This window comes from Folsomia candida, unplaced genomic scaffold (assembly GCF_002217175.1).
Source record: "Folsomia candida strain VU population unplaced genomic scaffold, ASM221717v1 Fcan01_Sc004, whole genome shotgun sequence".
In the NCBI taxonomy this organism is placed as follows: Eukaryota; Metazoa; Arthropoda; class Collembola; order Entomobryomorpha; family Isotomidae; genus Folsomia; species Folsomia candida.
The window spans coordinates 3130303-3147008 of record NW_019091196.1 but is presented as its reverse complement, the minus strand read 5'-3'; the positions used below and the strand labels follow the sequence as shown (position 1 = coordinate 3147008).

General features: G+C 36.7%; 3 protein-coding genes across 4 annotated transcripts; 1 reads left to right on the top strand and 2 right to left on the bottom strand.

Annotated features, from left to right (window-relative positions):
• Window positions 1–656: 656 nt before the first annotated feature.
• LOC118435254 (cell wall protein IFF6-like) lies at window positions 657–1529 on the top strand. The gene is made up of 2 exons (XM_035850968.1): window positions 657–672; window positions 1042–1529. Exons 1-2 carry the CDS (start codon window positions 657–659, stop codon window positions 1527–1529), a joined length of 504 nt encoding a protein of 167 aa, XP_035706861.1.
• Window positions 1530–2283: 754 nt separating this feature from the next.
• Window positions 2284–3607, bottom strand: LOC110848456 (V-type proton ATPase subunit F 1). Its single transcript, XM_022095680.2, has 4 exons — window positions 3417–3607; window positions 3230–3311; window positions 3059–3141; window positions 2284–2975 (listed from the first exon to the last, which is right to left on the bottom strand). Exons 1-4 carry the CDS (start codon window positions 3468–3470, stop codon window positions 2823–2825), a joined length of 372 nt encoding a protein of 123 aa, XP_021951372.1. The 5' UTR covers window positions 3471–3607; the 3' UTR covers window positions 2284–2822.
• Window positions 3608–3820: 213 nt separating this feature from the next.
• Window positions 3821–10236, bottom strand: LOC110848713. 2 transcript variants are annotated; one of them, XM_022095992.2, is made up of 5 exons: window positions 8816–10236; window positions 8166–8745; window positions 7792–8098; window positions 7163–7264; window positions 3821–6794 (listed from the first exon to the last, which is right to left on the bottom strand). In XM_022095992.2, the coding sequence occupies exons 3-5, from the start codon at window positions 8073–8075 to the stop codon at window positions 6023–6025; spliced, it is 1158 nt and encodes a 385-aa protein (XP_021951684.1). In that variant the 5' UTR covers window positions 8076–8098; window positions 8166–8745; window positions 8816–10236; the 3' UTR covers window positions 3821–6022. The 2 variants fall into 2 exon arrangements, with proteins under 2 accessions (XP_021951684.1, XP_035706653.1); XM_035850760.1 differs by having other exon boundaries at window positions 8166–8944; window positions 9883–10236.
• Window positions 10237–16706: the final 6470 nt, after the last annotated feature.

Sequence of the window (16706 nt, the reverse complement as noted above, 5' to 3'; positions counted from 1 at the left end):
ACCTTTAAATATAGCAAATTTTGTACATACCCATATTTTAAATATCAATTTTTAAATACCCTCACAATCTCCATCACAAAAAAACAAAAGACTTTTAAAACTAGAGTACAATGCAATGCTCACTTGTTACACAGCACTAAAAATTAAAATAACAGCCTCCTCCGAATTCCAGCACCCATACGTAGAAATTACGCAACATATTTGAAATCGTGTACATATTCGCAAATAGCTAAATTCGAAATATGACGCTTAAAAAATTTACATGGGGAACTATTTTCGTGGTCACCCTCATTTTTAACCTTATACACGGAAGTAGCATTGTTTTTCGAAAGGTAAACCCAATTTTAAAATTTTGAAAAATTTCGAAAGATTACGAAATGGGACGTTGGTAAACTTCATAACGCAAGAATGGTCAGGGCTCAGTGATATCGTGACACATGTTAAAAGGGTGTCCAAAAAGGGTGTCCAAAATTAGCGTTATGAAGTTTACGAACATCCCTAGATACCTCGCATTTTGACAAATTTTAAGCATTTTAAGTAGAAACGTGCCAGGGATGATGGAGATAGTTACGGTGGTGACACTGAAAGTAAAAAAGCTCCCTTTGATACAAAACCGTTCACCAGCTTTGGCAAAAAGTAGGTCCAAATACTCAAAAATGGCGATCTTTCAGCGTATATGCTCTCCGATTTTGAGCAAATTAGTGTCAACTGATCGCAAATTTGGTTAATATGAAATTTACAAAAGACACGATCTCCCAATGGGCACGTTTGGCCGAGATATTTGCATCCGAAGAGGAGAAAATGTGCCTTAAAGTTGACAAATTTTGCACTTTCTGAATTTACTGCGCGTTTTCTCCTCTTCGGATGCAAATATCTCGGCCAAACGTGCCCATTAGGAGATCGTGTCTTTCGCAAATTTCATCCTAATTAAATTTGTGATCGGTTGACACTAATTTGCTCAAAATCGAATAGCATATACTCTGAGAGTCCTTCATTTTGAGGCAAAGTTGACCTAAATCCTCCTGTTCTGTTCATCTTCAGGTGGTGGGAACCGACGTGGTGGACATGGGCGAGGTGATGGATCCGGATCTGGGGGTGGCCGCGGAGGAAACGGAAGTAGAAATGGTTCCGGATCCGGATCCGGAGGCCACAGAAACGGAAGCGGTCGACAATCTGGATCTTCTTCCGGAATTGATGGCTGGGGCTCCTCCGATACGCGTAGCGGCGGTGGCGGTGGATCCGGCGATCGTAGAGGGTCCAAACCCAAAAATGACGATAGTTCGTCCTCCGCCTGGGGAGGGAATAAGAATGCGGACGACGACAAGTGGGGTGGCCCTACACCTCTCGACGAAGTGCCGAAACTGGGTCGCTCCCTCGCCGCCAAGAAAGAGGCGCAAGACCAACGCTCCCTCACGAAAGATGACGACGGCTTATCGACAACGCCACCCAATATTGTAGCAGGACTAGCCACGCTTAATAAAGTGGTTGAGGTGCCCCGTCAGCCGACAAACCCACCAAATCCGTCGTAAAAAATACATGTGAAAAAGCAACCAATAAATTGTTTAAGATCAAAATCCATTTCAAATCAGTACAAATGCAGATAGATTCTTTCCTATAATTTGCATATTAGTTTCTAATTGCATGCTAAAATTCTAATTCTACCAGAAAATCAGATTTTCATAAAAAAAAACTATGCTAAAACCAACCAATAAATTGCAATCGATTCCAAATTAGTATCAATCAGTATATGATGATCAGCATACGTCGGATATGAATGAAAAATGACTTTTTCCATTTATTGACCTACAGTCGCCAAACTTTCTGATAATGTTTACGGTCACGTAGGTCAAAGCATATTTTCTCATATTTGTCATATTTTCGTATTTTAGGACATATTCATATTCCCGATCATATTTCGGGGTTTTTTCGTTCATTTTATCATTTTTGGCCAAATTCTAAGATTTGGCAATCAAATCGACAGAAAATGACAAACAATTCAGTTTTCTCACAATGATTCATTGTGAGAAACTTTCAGAAATTTACTTTCACTTTCGCCTAAGGTGATTTAATTCATTGGGAATGCATTAAATCACCCCAGAACTTGTTTATTTGATAAAAAATGAGCATTACAAGAAAATATATCAAGAAATTAAGCCAAAAATTTAAAAAATAAGGTCATTTTTATGCTCATATTTTGGGGATTTTTACGGTCATTTTTCATTCATATTTTGAGGTTTTATCGGTCATTCATATCCGACGTCTGATGATCAGTATCAAAATGGATAGATTGTTTCCCATAATTTGCATATTATTTTTCAATTTGCATAATTATTTAAACCAGACCACATAAAGTTGATTAACTAACTAACTACACATTTTCTAATTCCGTGCTAAACTTCTACCAGAAAAAGATACATATTTCACGCGATATTTGCCTAAGATACTAAGGTCCAAGATAACAAGTTATCCATTGCTTACATATTTATACGTAGTTTTTTTAAAACTACATACAACATACATATTAAATTTTTTAACTGACGAATAATAATCAGATCACAAGTCGTTTATATTATTGATTATATAATTAGCTACAAGACGAGACTATACTTGAAGTGAGTTAGTTATGTGCTGTGCGAATGGAGCTAAACTCACGAGAAACCCTAGTCTCAGCACAAGGTACTTCAGGAGGCCGTAGGTTTAAGCTCCACCCGCACAGTACATAACTCGTTCACTTTATGTATAGTTCCGAGGCTGGATTGGAAATTGGAATGTTTCTTGGAGGAATAATTTCAGCATGATGAACAAGTAAATAGGATAAGATCTTATCGAAACTCTTCCGGATTGAACATTCCTCTCGCTCGGCGGAGAATGGAATCTTTCGTGGGATCGTAGGGATGATCTTTCGACGGGATTTCTAACACGGCCGGGACAGGATTTGTGTGACTGTCGATAACGTGACGGATCATTTCTGCGATCTGGAGGTTGATAAATATAATGAGCAATTAGCTAATTAATTCGCCAAGACCAAGAGAATGTTTAATAATATTAATAACATTACATTTTGACTTATCAAAATAATGTCAATGTCATCCCGGCGGATAAACTTTTTGAAAGTTTCTTCAATCTCAGATACACTTGTGTCTAAGGCAAGAAGATGAATAATACAATAATTAGCAAATTGAGCATTAAATTGAATAATAATTTGAATTTTTTCAAAATATCTGCTCACTCTTATCCACCACCATAAAGTTAGGCTGCCGATTCTTATTAATTTCACCGATGCCACCAAGCAGAAATCCAACGCAGGTGTCCTGTCAGATAATAATGAGTCGATGATAAGCCCACAAATTTTAGTGCCAATTAACAGCATGTTAAATAATTAGAAAAAATAACTTTCAACGATTTATTTTATTTACCTCGTCGCCAATTACTGCGATAAGTTTCCCCTTAATGGATGAGTGCATCGTCATCTTGGCGACGTGATTTATATAATGACGCCCTTAATTTTAACTGAACAATTAAAGTTGGTTGGTAATAATAATTTGGACAATTATCCAGCCTCGCCCAAGAAAGTATGATATTATTATTCCTATACCAGTTCAATATTCGCGGCGAAGGAAGAGCAAGATTTAGCCAACCAGTTCAGCTTTGTAAGCATTTTTGCATGCATTTTTGCATGAATCTGTGCATGATTTGCGCATTAATTTTTGCATGAATGTTTGCATTAATTTTTGCATGAATTTTTGCATGAATTTTTGAAAAGTTACTAATCCTCATTTTACTAATCCTAAGCAAAAGAATGTGTTTGTGTATGATTTTGTTTAAATCGTTCTAACTTTTTGTATTATTTACTGGTTAGTAAAATACTTGTTGTTAGTACTTTATAAATTGATTTGTCCATCCGTCCGTCCTTCTGTAAGTACATTTCAATACTAAATATTAAATTTTAAATTCTTAACTACACAAGTAAATATTTATTTTAAATTTAAATTAATAAATATCATATAAATCAACATTCGATAAATCTCTTTCAAACTTTAAATAATACATTACTATGATTTACTAGGAAAACCACATCTAACTTGCAATTTTAAGAATTTTCAATCATTACAAAATCTCATATCGGCGTTTATGTCATGATAATCTATTTATTATTTTCCTGCATTTCCTTACAATCCTAAACAATAAACAAATTGCGCGTCTGGAGATATCCATCATGACAAAATTTTGCATATTGATACCACATTTTGACGAATAAATCCCGAGCAAAATTTAATTTTAGAAATAATTTCTTGATATCCATTCCTTCCTCAATGTTGTTATAGTTTAAGTCCAACTAACTTTGCGTCCAGTCAGTTCATGGCACAGTCAGCAGTATATTTGTAGAATCAATGCAGTTTTCATGTAATTTTGATTTTCTGCTGGTAAAATAGTACTCAATTTTGATACTGCGTTTGCATCTGGTCCAGTTTTAAGATCATGTTTTAAACTTGAATGTACAATATGCAATTAATTAAATCACGCCGTTAAGTATTTCTAAATTTGGGGAATTTATCACGTCCACGTCAAAAATGTGTGTACATGCAAAAAAAACTTATAAAGTTGGATAACAGATTCCATGTTTTGTCACAAAACTTTTGTGCGTTGTCGTGATTTAAATGCTGAATGAAATTTTTGTGTAATTTTGATTGTTTTTTACTGATAAACCAGGAACCAATTTTGTTTGTGAGGAAGATTCGAAACCGGTTAAATTTTATAGATGATCTTCTAGTCGTAAGCTTTTTTCATGTTCAATTTTTAAATATTTCTCAATTTGGAAATGTATCAGTTCGACGTCAAAAATGTGTATAGGCAAAATTGGGTCTTCGTTTAAATATAAACAGATCTATCTTGCGTTTCATAATCATGATATAGAGGGTTAATGTAATTTTTAAGCAATTTTGATTGTCTGATGATAAAAAAAGAATGAAATTCTGCTTATGAGAGGACCACGTCTAATTCTGGTCCAGGTTTACGATCCATTTTTTAAACTTTTTAATGTACAATTAACTAAATACACGCTGTTAAATATTTCTCGATTTGGAAATATATCAGTTAGACGTGAAAAGTGTGTGTATGTAGAAACAGTGGTATGCGAAGAAATCTTCATCATAAGTCGATCATTATTTAGAAATCCAACGCAATTTTTATGAAATTCTGTTTTTTGCCAAAAAAATAGAGTACAATTTTATAGGACATCACATCCGCATCAGTCCAGTTTTAAGATCAATTTTTAACATTAAATATTCAATTGATTGACTGCACGTTGCTATTTCTCAATTAAAAAATGTATCAGTTCGACGTCAAAAGTGTATGTGCAAAAACGGTAATAAATAACATATGCCACGCTCTCTGGGGTTGCAGACACTGTGTCTGAGACACATTATTATATGCATCAGTTTCACGTGAAAAATATGGGTATTTGTAAAAAGGGGTTACAAATTTGGTTAAATCTTCATTTGATAAATCATAATTAAGAAGTCAATGCTACTTGTATTTTCATGCAATTCAGACTTCCTGCCGGATAAAGCAATATGCAATTTTGTTTCTGGGAGGATATGGGATTCTCATTTATTCCAGTTTGACTATCCATTTTATAGACGTTTTAAGGTACATTTAATTAAATTCACACTAAAGTAATTAATCACTTGAGCACTTTTTGTATACAAGTCACACATAAATATATCATAATGCAGAACTGATTGAGAGAAAAATTGCGTAAAAAATAGTCTAAAAATTAGAAATTAAATTGCCCCCCCAAAGGGGGCGTGAAATGGTTAGGTATTAAGTTTATTGAAGTGTTTGATGATGCTCAAAGGGCAGTTTCAAGTGTCATGAAATCTTCTTGGTTTAGCAATCTCTAAACTAATCCTAAGTTCTAAAACTCTAAATTGTTTGCGAATTTGTACGAAAAGTATTTATACTTTAAAAAATCGGGACTTATTTCATTACAAATAATCAGCTTTAGGGAAAAAACTTCAAATTACCCGGTATTAACCTTAGATCGGGCTACCATAAAATAGCTAACGATCCATATTACTACTGACAATATTAAGAACTTAATCCTAGAAGTTTCTCCAATGGAATAAAATCCAACTACTTTAACGACATGATAGTACTTCAAAGGCCTTGGTGCTGCATTAATTATAGGCACGTCAAACTCATCAGACCCATACGTTTTCAATCGGTAGCACCAATAAACCATCTGGATCACTGCAGTAAGTATTTTAAAGGATACAAAGTCTTGCATGACTATATCCGTCATTACAGCCAGTTTTGCCACCCACCCAGCAGCAATTTTACTTCTAGCAATTATTGTACTACCAACAATATATTTGAGAGTTAGGGGTCCGTGAAAGTGCCATTGAAGTCTAAAAACGTCCCCCATGACCCGACTGATCTGGAATCCTCCTGCCTCCAAGATGTTATACACCGTTTGGGCACAATTGCCCCTACTCAGCATGTACGGAGTGTTTTTAATGTGCTCCCATTCTTTCATCATTTCTTCATAATTTAGCTTTATATCTTCCGGAAATAATATTACGCTGTTGGGGTAGCGTCCTTCTTCGCGAATATCGTCCCCCAAAGTGCGTTCAATATTACGCCGCATGGGTTTGAGAATTGCCTTGATAGTGGTTTGATCTTCATTACTAGTAGGCCATCCACTAATATAGGCACGATTAACCAGGAGCAGTGATGCGTGCCCAATTAAACCCCTTTCGGGTTTCCAATTGAGCAGGGCTGTTTGCGACTTCCTGAAAAAATGTTACAATTAACTAGCGTATAAGCCCGTCTAACGCCGGGCGATGGAGAATTATTAGCAGGAAATATCCCTCGGCTACGGATGCGAAAGTAAAGAAAGTCAAGTTTCTAATGGTGCGAAAACTCAAATCAATTAAATGTCTGATGTCCCAAGCTATATAAGCACCCCAGGATTACCACCATCAGACATTTAAATCACTTTTTAAAATTTAATTTATTTTGAATTTTCGTCCCATTCGAAACTTGACTTTCTTTACTTTCACTATATTTGCTCTCACTTCCGTTGCCGACAGACATTTCCAGTTTATAATATAAGATTATGATTTAGTTCCGGCAAAAATGTACTTTGCAATTTTCATACCAATCTTGTGGCGATTTAATCTCCGTCCCTGTTACGTTGTCCACGAAAGGTAAGATCGCCAATTGGATCTCATTTTGATCATAAATTGTAAATGGCTTTTTTCTTTAAAAATAAATTTCATAAAATTTTTAAAAGTTGTGCATTATAAACGTTAAGGGCCCGGGGGAAGATTTACTTGATTTTATGTTAGCAACAATAATTGCCAGGGCCCCAAGATTATTATCGCTCTGTTAGGTTACGACCACAATTAATTGACACCGTTTCTATGGGACACTCACGTTCAAAAGCTTTGGTTTTGTCACTGCTTTTGAAAAAGTTTCCCTCAAGTCCCTCAAGTTTTTGAAAAAAGTTGTTTCTTTTGTTCCATGGATACTCAAAATGCAATTCCTGCCATTAATTTGGCAATTCTAAGCCAATTTGTCCTCACTTTACGACCAAATATCTCCACTGCACAAGAGGGCAGATCGTCAAAAAAAACTCAAGTAAAATCTAAAGATATGATTAACGCATTAAACATAATTTAAAAAATCTGCCCTCTTGTGCATTGCTGAATTTTATCGTCAAAGTTGACGTGATTTCTAAGCAACTTCCCCCAGGCCCTTAAGTCCATAAATAATTAAATTAATTACATTTGGAATATTGTCCTCGTATCCCAGGCGAATATTATAATTAAAAATCCCTTCAATACCACCCGTATGAACGATTCGAAGCCCAAATCCTTCTGATTGTTTTTATTTAACCCAAACATATACACGATAGCGATTGAGGCACGTAGAGGAAGGTTAAGATATTCATCGAAAACGAGTTCCAAGAAAGAAGGTATCGCGAAGAACATGATGAATCCAGCCAATAAAACTGCACCCCGTGTCAGGCAGGTCATTAAAATGGTATGAGTCTCCCTTGTTAATATCATTTTGAATGTTTTGACTCAAGACACTGATAAATATAAAAATAAATTAAGCAATTATTACAAATGTATGTGCTGCTATTAAATGCAAATTACCTTTCCTATTATTGTCGGCTAACGTTGTAATATTCTGAAGTGTAGAGTAGATAATAATATAAGTTTTCCAAAATAATTTTGCAAAATGAAAGAGCCAGAGTAGAGAGAATTTCTCTCGGAAGTTTGTCATTTCGTGAGCCAGAGGAAGCAGATGTAATGTGACTGAATGTCCACTGCACTGATCGTCCTAACGACTATGCCAAATGCCTAAATTGTCTCACCCTTTTATCTCTCCCCTTATTACATCTAAGCACAGAGTTGGATATTAAGGAAGAGGGATTTACTTGTGCAGAGGAGATTAGAGTAAAGCCGGACATGGTTTGAGACACAATTTAACTGCATCAACCCTTACTTAAAAGAAAAATTTAAAAGTCATGAGCCCTCAAACCACGTGGTGTATTGTTCCTATTTTTCGTTTTGCTGTTTAATTAAAAAATACACTTCAGAATTTTTAGTAATGTTAAACTTCGAAATTTTAACTTTCATGTCCATTAAATTTTTAACGCGTTATCGATTCTCCACAATTATTCAATTTCTTCGTTCAAATCTGGCCATGTTTTCTCGGAGTAACTCCCTCTACCTAAATAATCAAACTCTGTGAAAACTCATATTAATCTTATTAAAATTTATGTATATTGTCCTTCCCTTACTGCTATTAGTGCCCATCAAGCTACATGAAATCCATCCTAATAAAAAGGCGATCCGCAAGAATAAATTGGCCAAACTCGTTTCACATTTGCACTTGCCACTCGCAGTGGCCGCGGAAGCCGGGGGTACATCTGAGGACATTTAGAGGAATATAAGATGGGCGGATAATGCGGACATTGAACAACCATGGGGACATTGTCCCTTTGTCCCTACGCTTCCCCGGCCACTGGCCACTCGCACGTTCCATTCAAATCCTTTGACCTATAGCTGAGGAAGGCCGAGTGTACTGTACAACCCCTTTTCGCCTCGATGTCACCGAATTTCGCATAAAAAATTGGAACCTTATATTTTGGTGAAAGGATCAATATAACGTAGCTATTATTAATTTATATGCAACCACACCCCCTTCAAAAATTGCGGAAGAAAATTGGGAAAAGTGAGAAAATAAATGTACACTCGGTACAAAAAGATTTAGACCCCAAGTTGCATTTGACATTTGACTTCCCCCTTGAATACGAACATTTTGATGCATCAAGAGTTTCAAAATTCGAAAATTGGCGGTTTTTTCACATACACATAAATCGTTAAAAAAATCATGGTAGCGGCCATTTTTAGTCTGACAACCTGATGCCAGATTTTTCTTCATGAGAAGAGCTACATTTTCAGCCTTGGTTGTCCGACTAAAAATGGCCGCTACCATGAGTTTTTTGGGGTCAAAGTTTCTGGGGGAGGCGCTTCATAAGGCAAGAGCCGTAGCAAGGCAGCTTATGCAATAATGACATGTATATAATAAATAGCCAAAAAATTTAAAACTTAAGCTTTTCTGAATATATAATGATAATGTGCACTCAAATTTTTACGCTACAGTGCTTATCAGTGTACTTATCAATTTCTAAGATAAGCAAATTTAGTCTGTCCAAACCGCCCCAAATTTAAAACTTAAGCGTTTCTGAATTTATAATGATACTATGCACTCGAGAATTAACGCTACAGTGCTTATCAGTGTACTTATCAATTTTTAAGATAAGCAAATTTAGTCTGTCCAAACCGCCCCAAATTTAAAACTTACGCGTTTCGGAATTTATAATGATACTATGCGCTCGAAAATTAACGCGACGATGATGATGGCGACGAAAGTGGGGGTGGCGGTGGTGGCAGGGGTGCAATGGGGGGTGGTGGTGGAGGTGGCTGCTCGCTGGGGGAGGAGTAATCCTCCATGGTGCACTTTTTAAATATTTTATTAAAAATTCGCACGTTTTTTTTATTTTTATTTGAAAAACTGGAGAGTTTAAAACGATGAACCAACTCGTGTGAGAGATGAAAAGCATCTCAACACGAGTTGGTTCATAATCCCGGCACTGTCGCAACGAGAGCCAGCGGTGGTGGTGGATACCCACCAGAGTCTGATTCTCGCTCTGCTTTTTGCTTAATATGGAAAAGCGTTTTGTAGTACAGTTGGGCTGGTTTCTTCCAGTTTCTTATATACAGTGTATGAATTCGTATCGTGGAGAATGTTGAGTCACATCTGGTAAGTTGCAGGACGTCGTTCAAGGTTCTCCACGAATTCATACACTTACTCTTCAGATTTAGTCCAGTTTTGTTTGATCATTACATAAAAACTAACCTCTTAAATATTTTGAATTTGTCTCTCCAGCAATTTTTTACCATATTTTTCTAATTAAAACATGCACACAGTTCAAGATTTATACTCCAGAATTACTATATAATAATATATTCATCCCCGGTTATTTGGCTTTAGAGGTGTAGACACTTTTGTGGAAATTGAAAGGAGTATTACACGCTGCCGATAAGGAATAAAGAATAAAATGAATACACACTGTAAGCAAAAAAAACTTTCAAAACATACACTCTTAGAAATTCAGTATTAAAATAATACGAAGCGGTATTCATATATGACTACCAACGTGGTGTCAATACGTAATACCGCGTGGTAATTGCTCGGTACTAAAGCTTTACCATGTCGGTAATAAATTTTTGCGATTGGCACAATTTTAGTATGTACTAAGCAGTAGCAACCGAGAAATCAATACCTGCCTGACTACATATACCAGATTTCTAACAGTGTACGCGTACGCGTATGTCTTCTTGCCGATGAGTTCTAAATGAAATGAAGATGAGTTGACCTTTAATTCGCTATAACTAGTCGCCCACTGATGAAAAATTGAATTTATAAGTATTTTTGGACTCCCAGATAAATTTAGGATGAAATGGTGCAAGTTTCAAATAATTACAAACCTTTCAGCTTTTTTAATTTGAGACCAGAGTGTACATAAATGATTTGTAAATGAGTTATAAACAAAATTTGAAAGAACATATACGACCTTCCCCTTTTTTGTGGGCACAAAAAATGCATAACTTTGGGAATTTATTTCAATGAAAGTCCATCGAGCCGCATCTCAAAACTTTTATCATTACTAGTACCAGTATTGATAATTACAATATAAAAAAATTGAGGTGCGGCTCGATGGACTTTTAGAGGAATGAGCAAAATCCCAAGAGGGTTTTTTATGAAATTTTGCGAAAATCCATGCAAAAAATTGTCACCACGTCGCTACGTTCGGGTTGCCAACCAGGATTCTTCAATCACTAACGGCTACGCCGGTGTTTCTGGGTTCGGCCGTAACTCGGAAAAAAATGGAAATTTTCATTTTTTGAAAAGCTGGATATTATAATATCCAGCCTTGTGTATCCATGTGTCTGTCTGTCTGTCTGTTCATAAATTCCATAAATTCATACTTTTACGTAAACTGCTTGTGCGTTACAATTTTACTAACGTAGAACTAAATAATAAATTAAAATACACAATAAAACCCTACAGTGCAGGCAGACTCCATATAGCCAAGTCAGGGACAGAGTCCTTTGAATTAGAGTTCTAAATTTTTCTCTGAATTGACCGACATAATATTACCAAACTCCTTGTTTTGGATAATTAAATGTTTGTTAGATTTTCTATTATTTGGCATAAAAACCTTTTGAACTTCCAAAGCTAGGTGTGCTATCGAGAAGTTGTTTTTATCCCCCATACCAAATTTCAGATGGAAACAACTTTTCAAAACGGTATCGGTCAGCCTCCAGGGTCACTCTGCTTGCAGTTTGCTCACTTTTAACTTCATATTCATTCATAAGAAACCATTAAGTATCACCATGCCCGATTTAATGTTTTTAAAGCAATTTATAAAAATCTGGATGGGTCACCCGTCACCCCATAGAGTCGCTACAGATAAAAATTTTACCAATTTCATTCCATATTCTTCCATTAAGACATGTAAGCAACATTTCAGCTGGATATGACGATTTCGAAAAATCAGTATTCCAATTCTAAATATCCAATATACATTAGGCATGATTGGTCAAGTGGTTGGTCGGTGGGGGTCATTCAACTAACAATGCGATAAAGCTAGCGGTCTCGCTCCAATTTTGACGAAACCACGAAAATTATGTAGCATTAGATAAATCATTAAACACGTGTTTCAGGATTTTTCATAATACTCAGTTTAAACGAAATTATGATTAAGTCAGCGAGAATTTTTATTTTTACCGTGAAATTTTTCTCGCGAGAGGAGGGAGGAAAGTACAGATTCTCAGATTCCATCATACATAATTTTGTTTAAGCTAAAAATTTGTGGGCGTGACGTGTTTTTTCCCCCGCACAAATTTTTAAATTATGATAAATTTTCAAAATTTTGAAAAATGTAACAAACCAAAAATTTTTGAAAAATTAAAAGGTTTTGAAAAAATGATTTTTCGTTTGCACAATGTAATTGTGCAAAAGAATTGGAAAAATTTAAAGCATTGAAAAATTGGAAAAATTTAAAGCATTTAAAAACATCTTGACTTTGGCTGATTTTGGTACAACAGAAGACTTCCGCTAATTTCCTTGTGTCAACAATTTAAAATTGGTCCGGTCAAAATCGGAAAAAACACTTCATGCCCACGCATTTTAAGTTTAAGCAAAATTCTCCGTAAGCGAGAATCTCCCTCGCAAGAAAAATGTCACGCAAAAACGGAAATTCTTGCTCACGGCCTTAAAAGGCCTAATTTTGGTAATAATGTTAACACGTTGTAGGGCATGCCTCGAATCTCGAAAGAATAATAAATAAAAACGTGTACGTAGAAATACTATCATGCAAAATAGAGTAATTAGTCAGCAATTAAAAAATAGGAAAATAGTTTAAAAATTTTCGTCGACCCAGTTATGGCCGCACCCCGAGAGTAAATGGTCCAATTCATCCTCAGAATAATCAGAATACAATAAAATGTGTAATGCACTTGATATCTAATTTATCGCTAATTACTACTCCCCTGACTCGGGCTTCATTGTCAGTGATTGGCAAAATCCACCAAATTAGCAAATAATTAAAAATTTATTCGTTGACTGAGTTACGGCCGCACCCTAAGAGGAAACGAATTGATTCATCCTGGTTGCCAACAACAAAATCATGAAAAAATAAACACTAAAAAACCGACCAAAAACTTCTGAATCTCAATTCGAAAGAAATTTGCCTCAAATTTTAATTCGTCTTATCTGCTTTCAACTTCGAATTTTTGTTTTTTATTTCACAATGCCGTTTATTAAATGCTGCATTTCCACCTGCAAAGCAAAAATCTCTCCGGGAGTTCGACTACAACGGATAGGAGAACCAAAGTTTTGGCCATACTTTCAGGACTTCGTCGAGGATTCGAAAAAGTATTCAAAAACTGATGTCATTTGTGGAAAACATCATGCACAGGTAAATAAATAGTTATACATATCACATAATTATTCGAGTTAATTAATTAAGAATTATTTATTATTAACATAAACATTGATAAACTATGAAATACACTTAGTTGGCTTGGGGAGTAGAGGAAAAACCCGATGTTGGTGGGTTGGGAAAACCTTTACTTGATCCGGATAGGCGTCCGAGATCACCATTCGGCCCCTTACATGATTTTTGTAAATAAAACGACCTATCATTTAAAATATAAAATAATTCTTCTAATCCTCGTTGACTGGGGACAGCTCCCATGATTGATGCCGCATTCCCGCGTTGAACTGCCAAACTAATCCGTTGAATGAGAAAAGTTGTCGACATTGGTCCAGTGACATCCTTCATCCTCCTCCCAACATCTTGGATGAACTTCAACCCTTCCGTCCCCCATACTCCTGATGTCTCGATAGCCACCGGAACAAAGATATAGTTTGTTTTAAGTTCAGAGTACAGTTTGTGTTTTTTGGTCTCGGCTAGTTTTGCTGCTGTGCCAGCATGTCTAAGTGTGTGAGAGAGATAAGAGGGGGCAAAAGTGTCTGTACATGTAAAGTCCCATATTAGTGAGCGTCCCTGTTTGTAAGGTATTAGTGTTAGACCATCCGGTCTTTTTCCATCTGTCCTACAACACCCTAATGGTTCCCTAATGCTTGGTATGTCTGCAGAAATTAAGGCTCTCTGTATTATGTCATTGGCTTGCGTATGTCTAGAGTGCCTGCCAGCACTTTTTTTACATGAAAGACCATGTAGACCATGTTCATCTACTTGTGCGCCGCAAACACATTTATGAGGGAAACATAAATTTAACCCTAACCTCAAACCTATTGCAATCCTGAAGGAATTATCGTCTAAAAGTGTGCCTAAATTCCTCGATGGTAAAGCTTGCAACCATGCACCTGATTCTTTTGACCTTGATGCCAAAATCCTAGCAGTATTTATTGGGGTGGTGGATGATTCCAGGATACGTGAAGATACGTTATTGAAAATTGGACTTTCCCAGGATGATTGAAAAGAAGTAATTGTACTGCGAGGTAGTTCTTCACAACTAATTGACTTCCACAAGTCCTGCGCCTCGGTCACAAGTGAATCGGACAAAGCAGTGACATACGAGGGCAAAATTAAAGAAACCAAGTCAGTGGTGGCAAATGAAGATGCAAGGAAACATGGAGTTGCTAATGTTTCAGATTGTCTAATTCCTAAACCACCTAATTTAATTGGTAATGCAATTTCTTCTAAAGACAAAGGATTAATTTGGCAATTTGTAATTTGTTCTAAAGCATTATGGAGCAATGAATCAAACTCCTCTAGCAAATGTGGAGATTTAAAAATAGGGGCTGCCCTTAGTAGATAAACTAATCGTGGAATAGCTAGTGAATGTTTCAAGAGATAATACGCAATATGGCTTGGAATGGAATGCAATCGACCAGCCATGTTAGTAAAAGCGTGAATCTTTTTGCGGAAAACATGTTCAATAGATTCAAGAGTCAAAGGTGCACCTAAAAGTTCAGCATTTTCCTGAGTCATACATGAAATACCTGGTGCAACTGATTGGAAAGATTCTAGTATACATTGCGTGTTAGTTTGTGGACCTAAAACTGAAACCTCACATTTATCAAAGTTCAATTCTAAACCTACTTCATTTGCACATGAGATAATATGTTGAAAATCGTCTAACACTGTAGTAGGATTGCCACCTAATGTACCATCATCTAAGTACCACATATTAAATTCTGACCCTAAATTTGAAATGACTGGATGCAAGGTTAAACAGAAAAGTGGTGGACCTAACGGATCTCCTTGTTGAACACCTCTACATGAATCAATTAAAGAAGAATTCCACACAAGACTGGATGAGAATCTATAGCACTGATTAATATAAGGATACAAAGTTGGTACAAGTTCGTGAACGGATGAAAGCAATTTCCCTCTATCTACCATATTAAATGCATTCTTAAAATCGATTTTAAGGAAGGCTGTAGGTGATTGATGTGGAAAGGAAAAGAATCTACGGGCAGCGTGTGCTCCTGCTTCAGCAGTTAATTAATTAATTTTGTAGATTCGGAGAGCTGCCGGTGCGGATATGAAGCCAAAAGGGGAAAAATGACGTCGAGCTCTTCCGTTCATCCCAGCCGACGAATTGATCACAAAGAGAACTAGGCATAACGCTTATCATGAAGATGACCCTCCTCTGGGAACGGATCATTCTTTGGGGAAGGATAATTCTCCGGGGACGGATCAATCTCTGGGAGCGGATCATTCTCTGGGGACGGATCATTCTCTGGGAGCGGATAATTCTCCGGGGACGGATCAATCTCTGGGAGCGGATCATTCTCTGGGGACGGATCATTCTCTGGGAGCGGATCATTCTCTGGGGGCGGATCACTCTCTGGGCGAGGACCACTCTCTGGGCGAGGACCACTCTCCTGACGTGCACGAGGAGCAGGGACTGTTTGACTTGTACTCACCAAATAGCGATCAGCTCCTCCATGACGATGATCAGCTTCTCTACGACAATGGTCAACGTCAGGACGATTTCGTGCTTCCAGAAGATTTTTCTGAAGACTTTTCACTCCACAACTCCAATTCTATACCGGTTTCAATTGATCAGTCACAGATATTCTCAATCAGTACTGCATCAGAAGCCTATAGTTCCCAATCTATTGTCCACATGTCACAAATCTCCAGCATCAATTCACAATCATCCACAACTTCAAACAGACGTCTCAAAACAATCAAATCTGTTACATCAACTCAGAAGTGTTGTTTCATCTGTAAAAGCACGGAAGGAAGGAAACAAATTCCAAAGTCAGCAGTGAAACAAGTTTGGGAAGAGAAAAACATCTTGCTGCCACAAAAAAATCGCTGCTGCGCATCTCACCTGCAAGACGGAAAGTTTTATAGCGAAGATCTAGACAACATCGTCGCCAACAAGGCTGGTATTATTATGAATGACGCTGAAATTGCAAGTTGGATAATGGAGTTGATTTCGAAGACGAAGAGGAACTTTCCGATGAAAAGTACAAGACGCTTCTGGGATTTGGCAAAGACGACTTTAGATCCCTCTTTAATTATGTCCAACCCTACCTAAAGTCAAGTGCAAACAGACACCCAAGAAATGCACTAG

Excerpts from the sequence above, each read along its gene's own strand:
- LOC110848456 (XM_022095680.2), bottom strand. The coding sequence starts at position 3,470 with ATGACGATGCACTCATCCATTAAGGGGAAACTTATCGCAGTAATTGGC. Across the intron at positions 3,312-3,416 it reads TCGCAGTAATTGGCGACGAG|GACACCTGCGTTGGATTTCT; the intron begins GTAAATAAAATA and ends ATTATCTGACAG. Across the intron at positions 2,976-3,058 it reads TTATTTTGATAAGTCAAAAT|ATCGCAGAAATGATCCGTCA; the intron begins GTAATGTTATTA and ends ATCAACCTCCAG.
- LOC110848713 (XM_022095992.2), bottom strand. The coding sequence starts at position 8,075 with ATGATATTAACAAGGGAGACTCATACCATTTTAATGACCTGCCTGACA. Across the intron at positions 7,265-7,791 it reads ACGAGGACAATATTCCAAAT|AAAAAAGCCATTTACAATTT; the intron begins GTAATTAATTTA and ends TTATTTTTAAAG. Across the intron at positions 6,795-7,162 it reads ATTAAATCGCCACAAGATTG|GAAGTCGCAAACAGCCCTGC; the intron begins GTATGAAAATTG and ends ACATTTTTTCAG.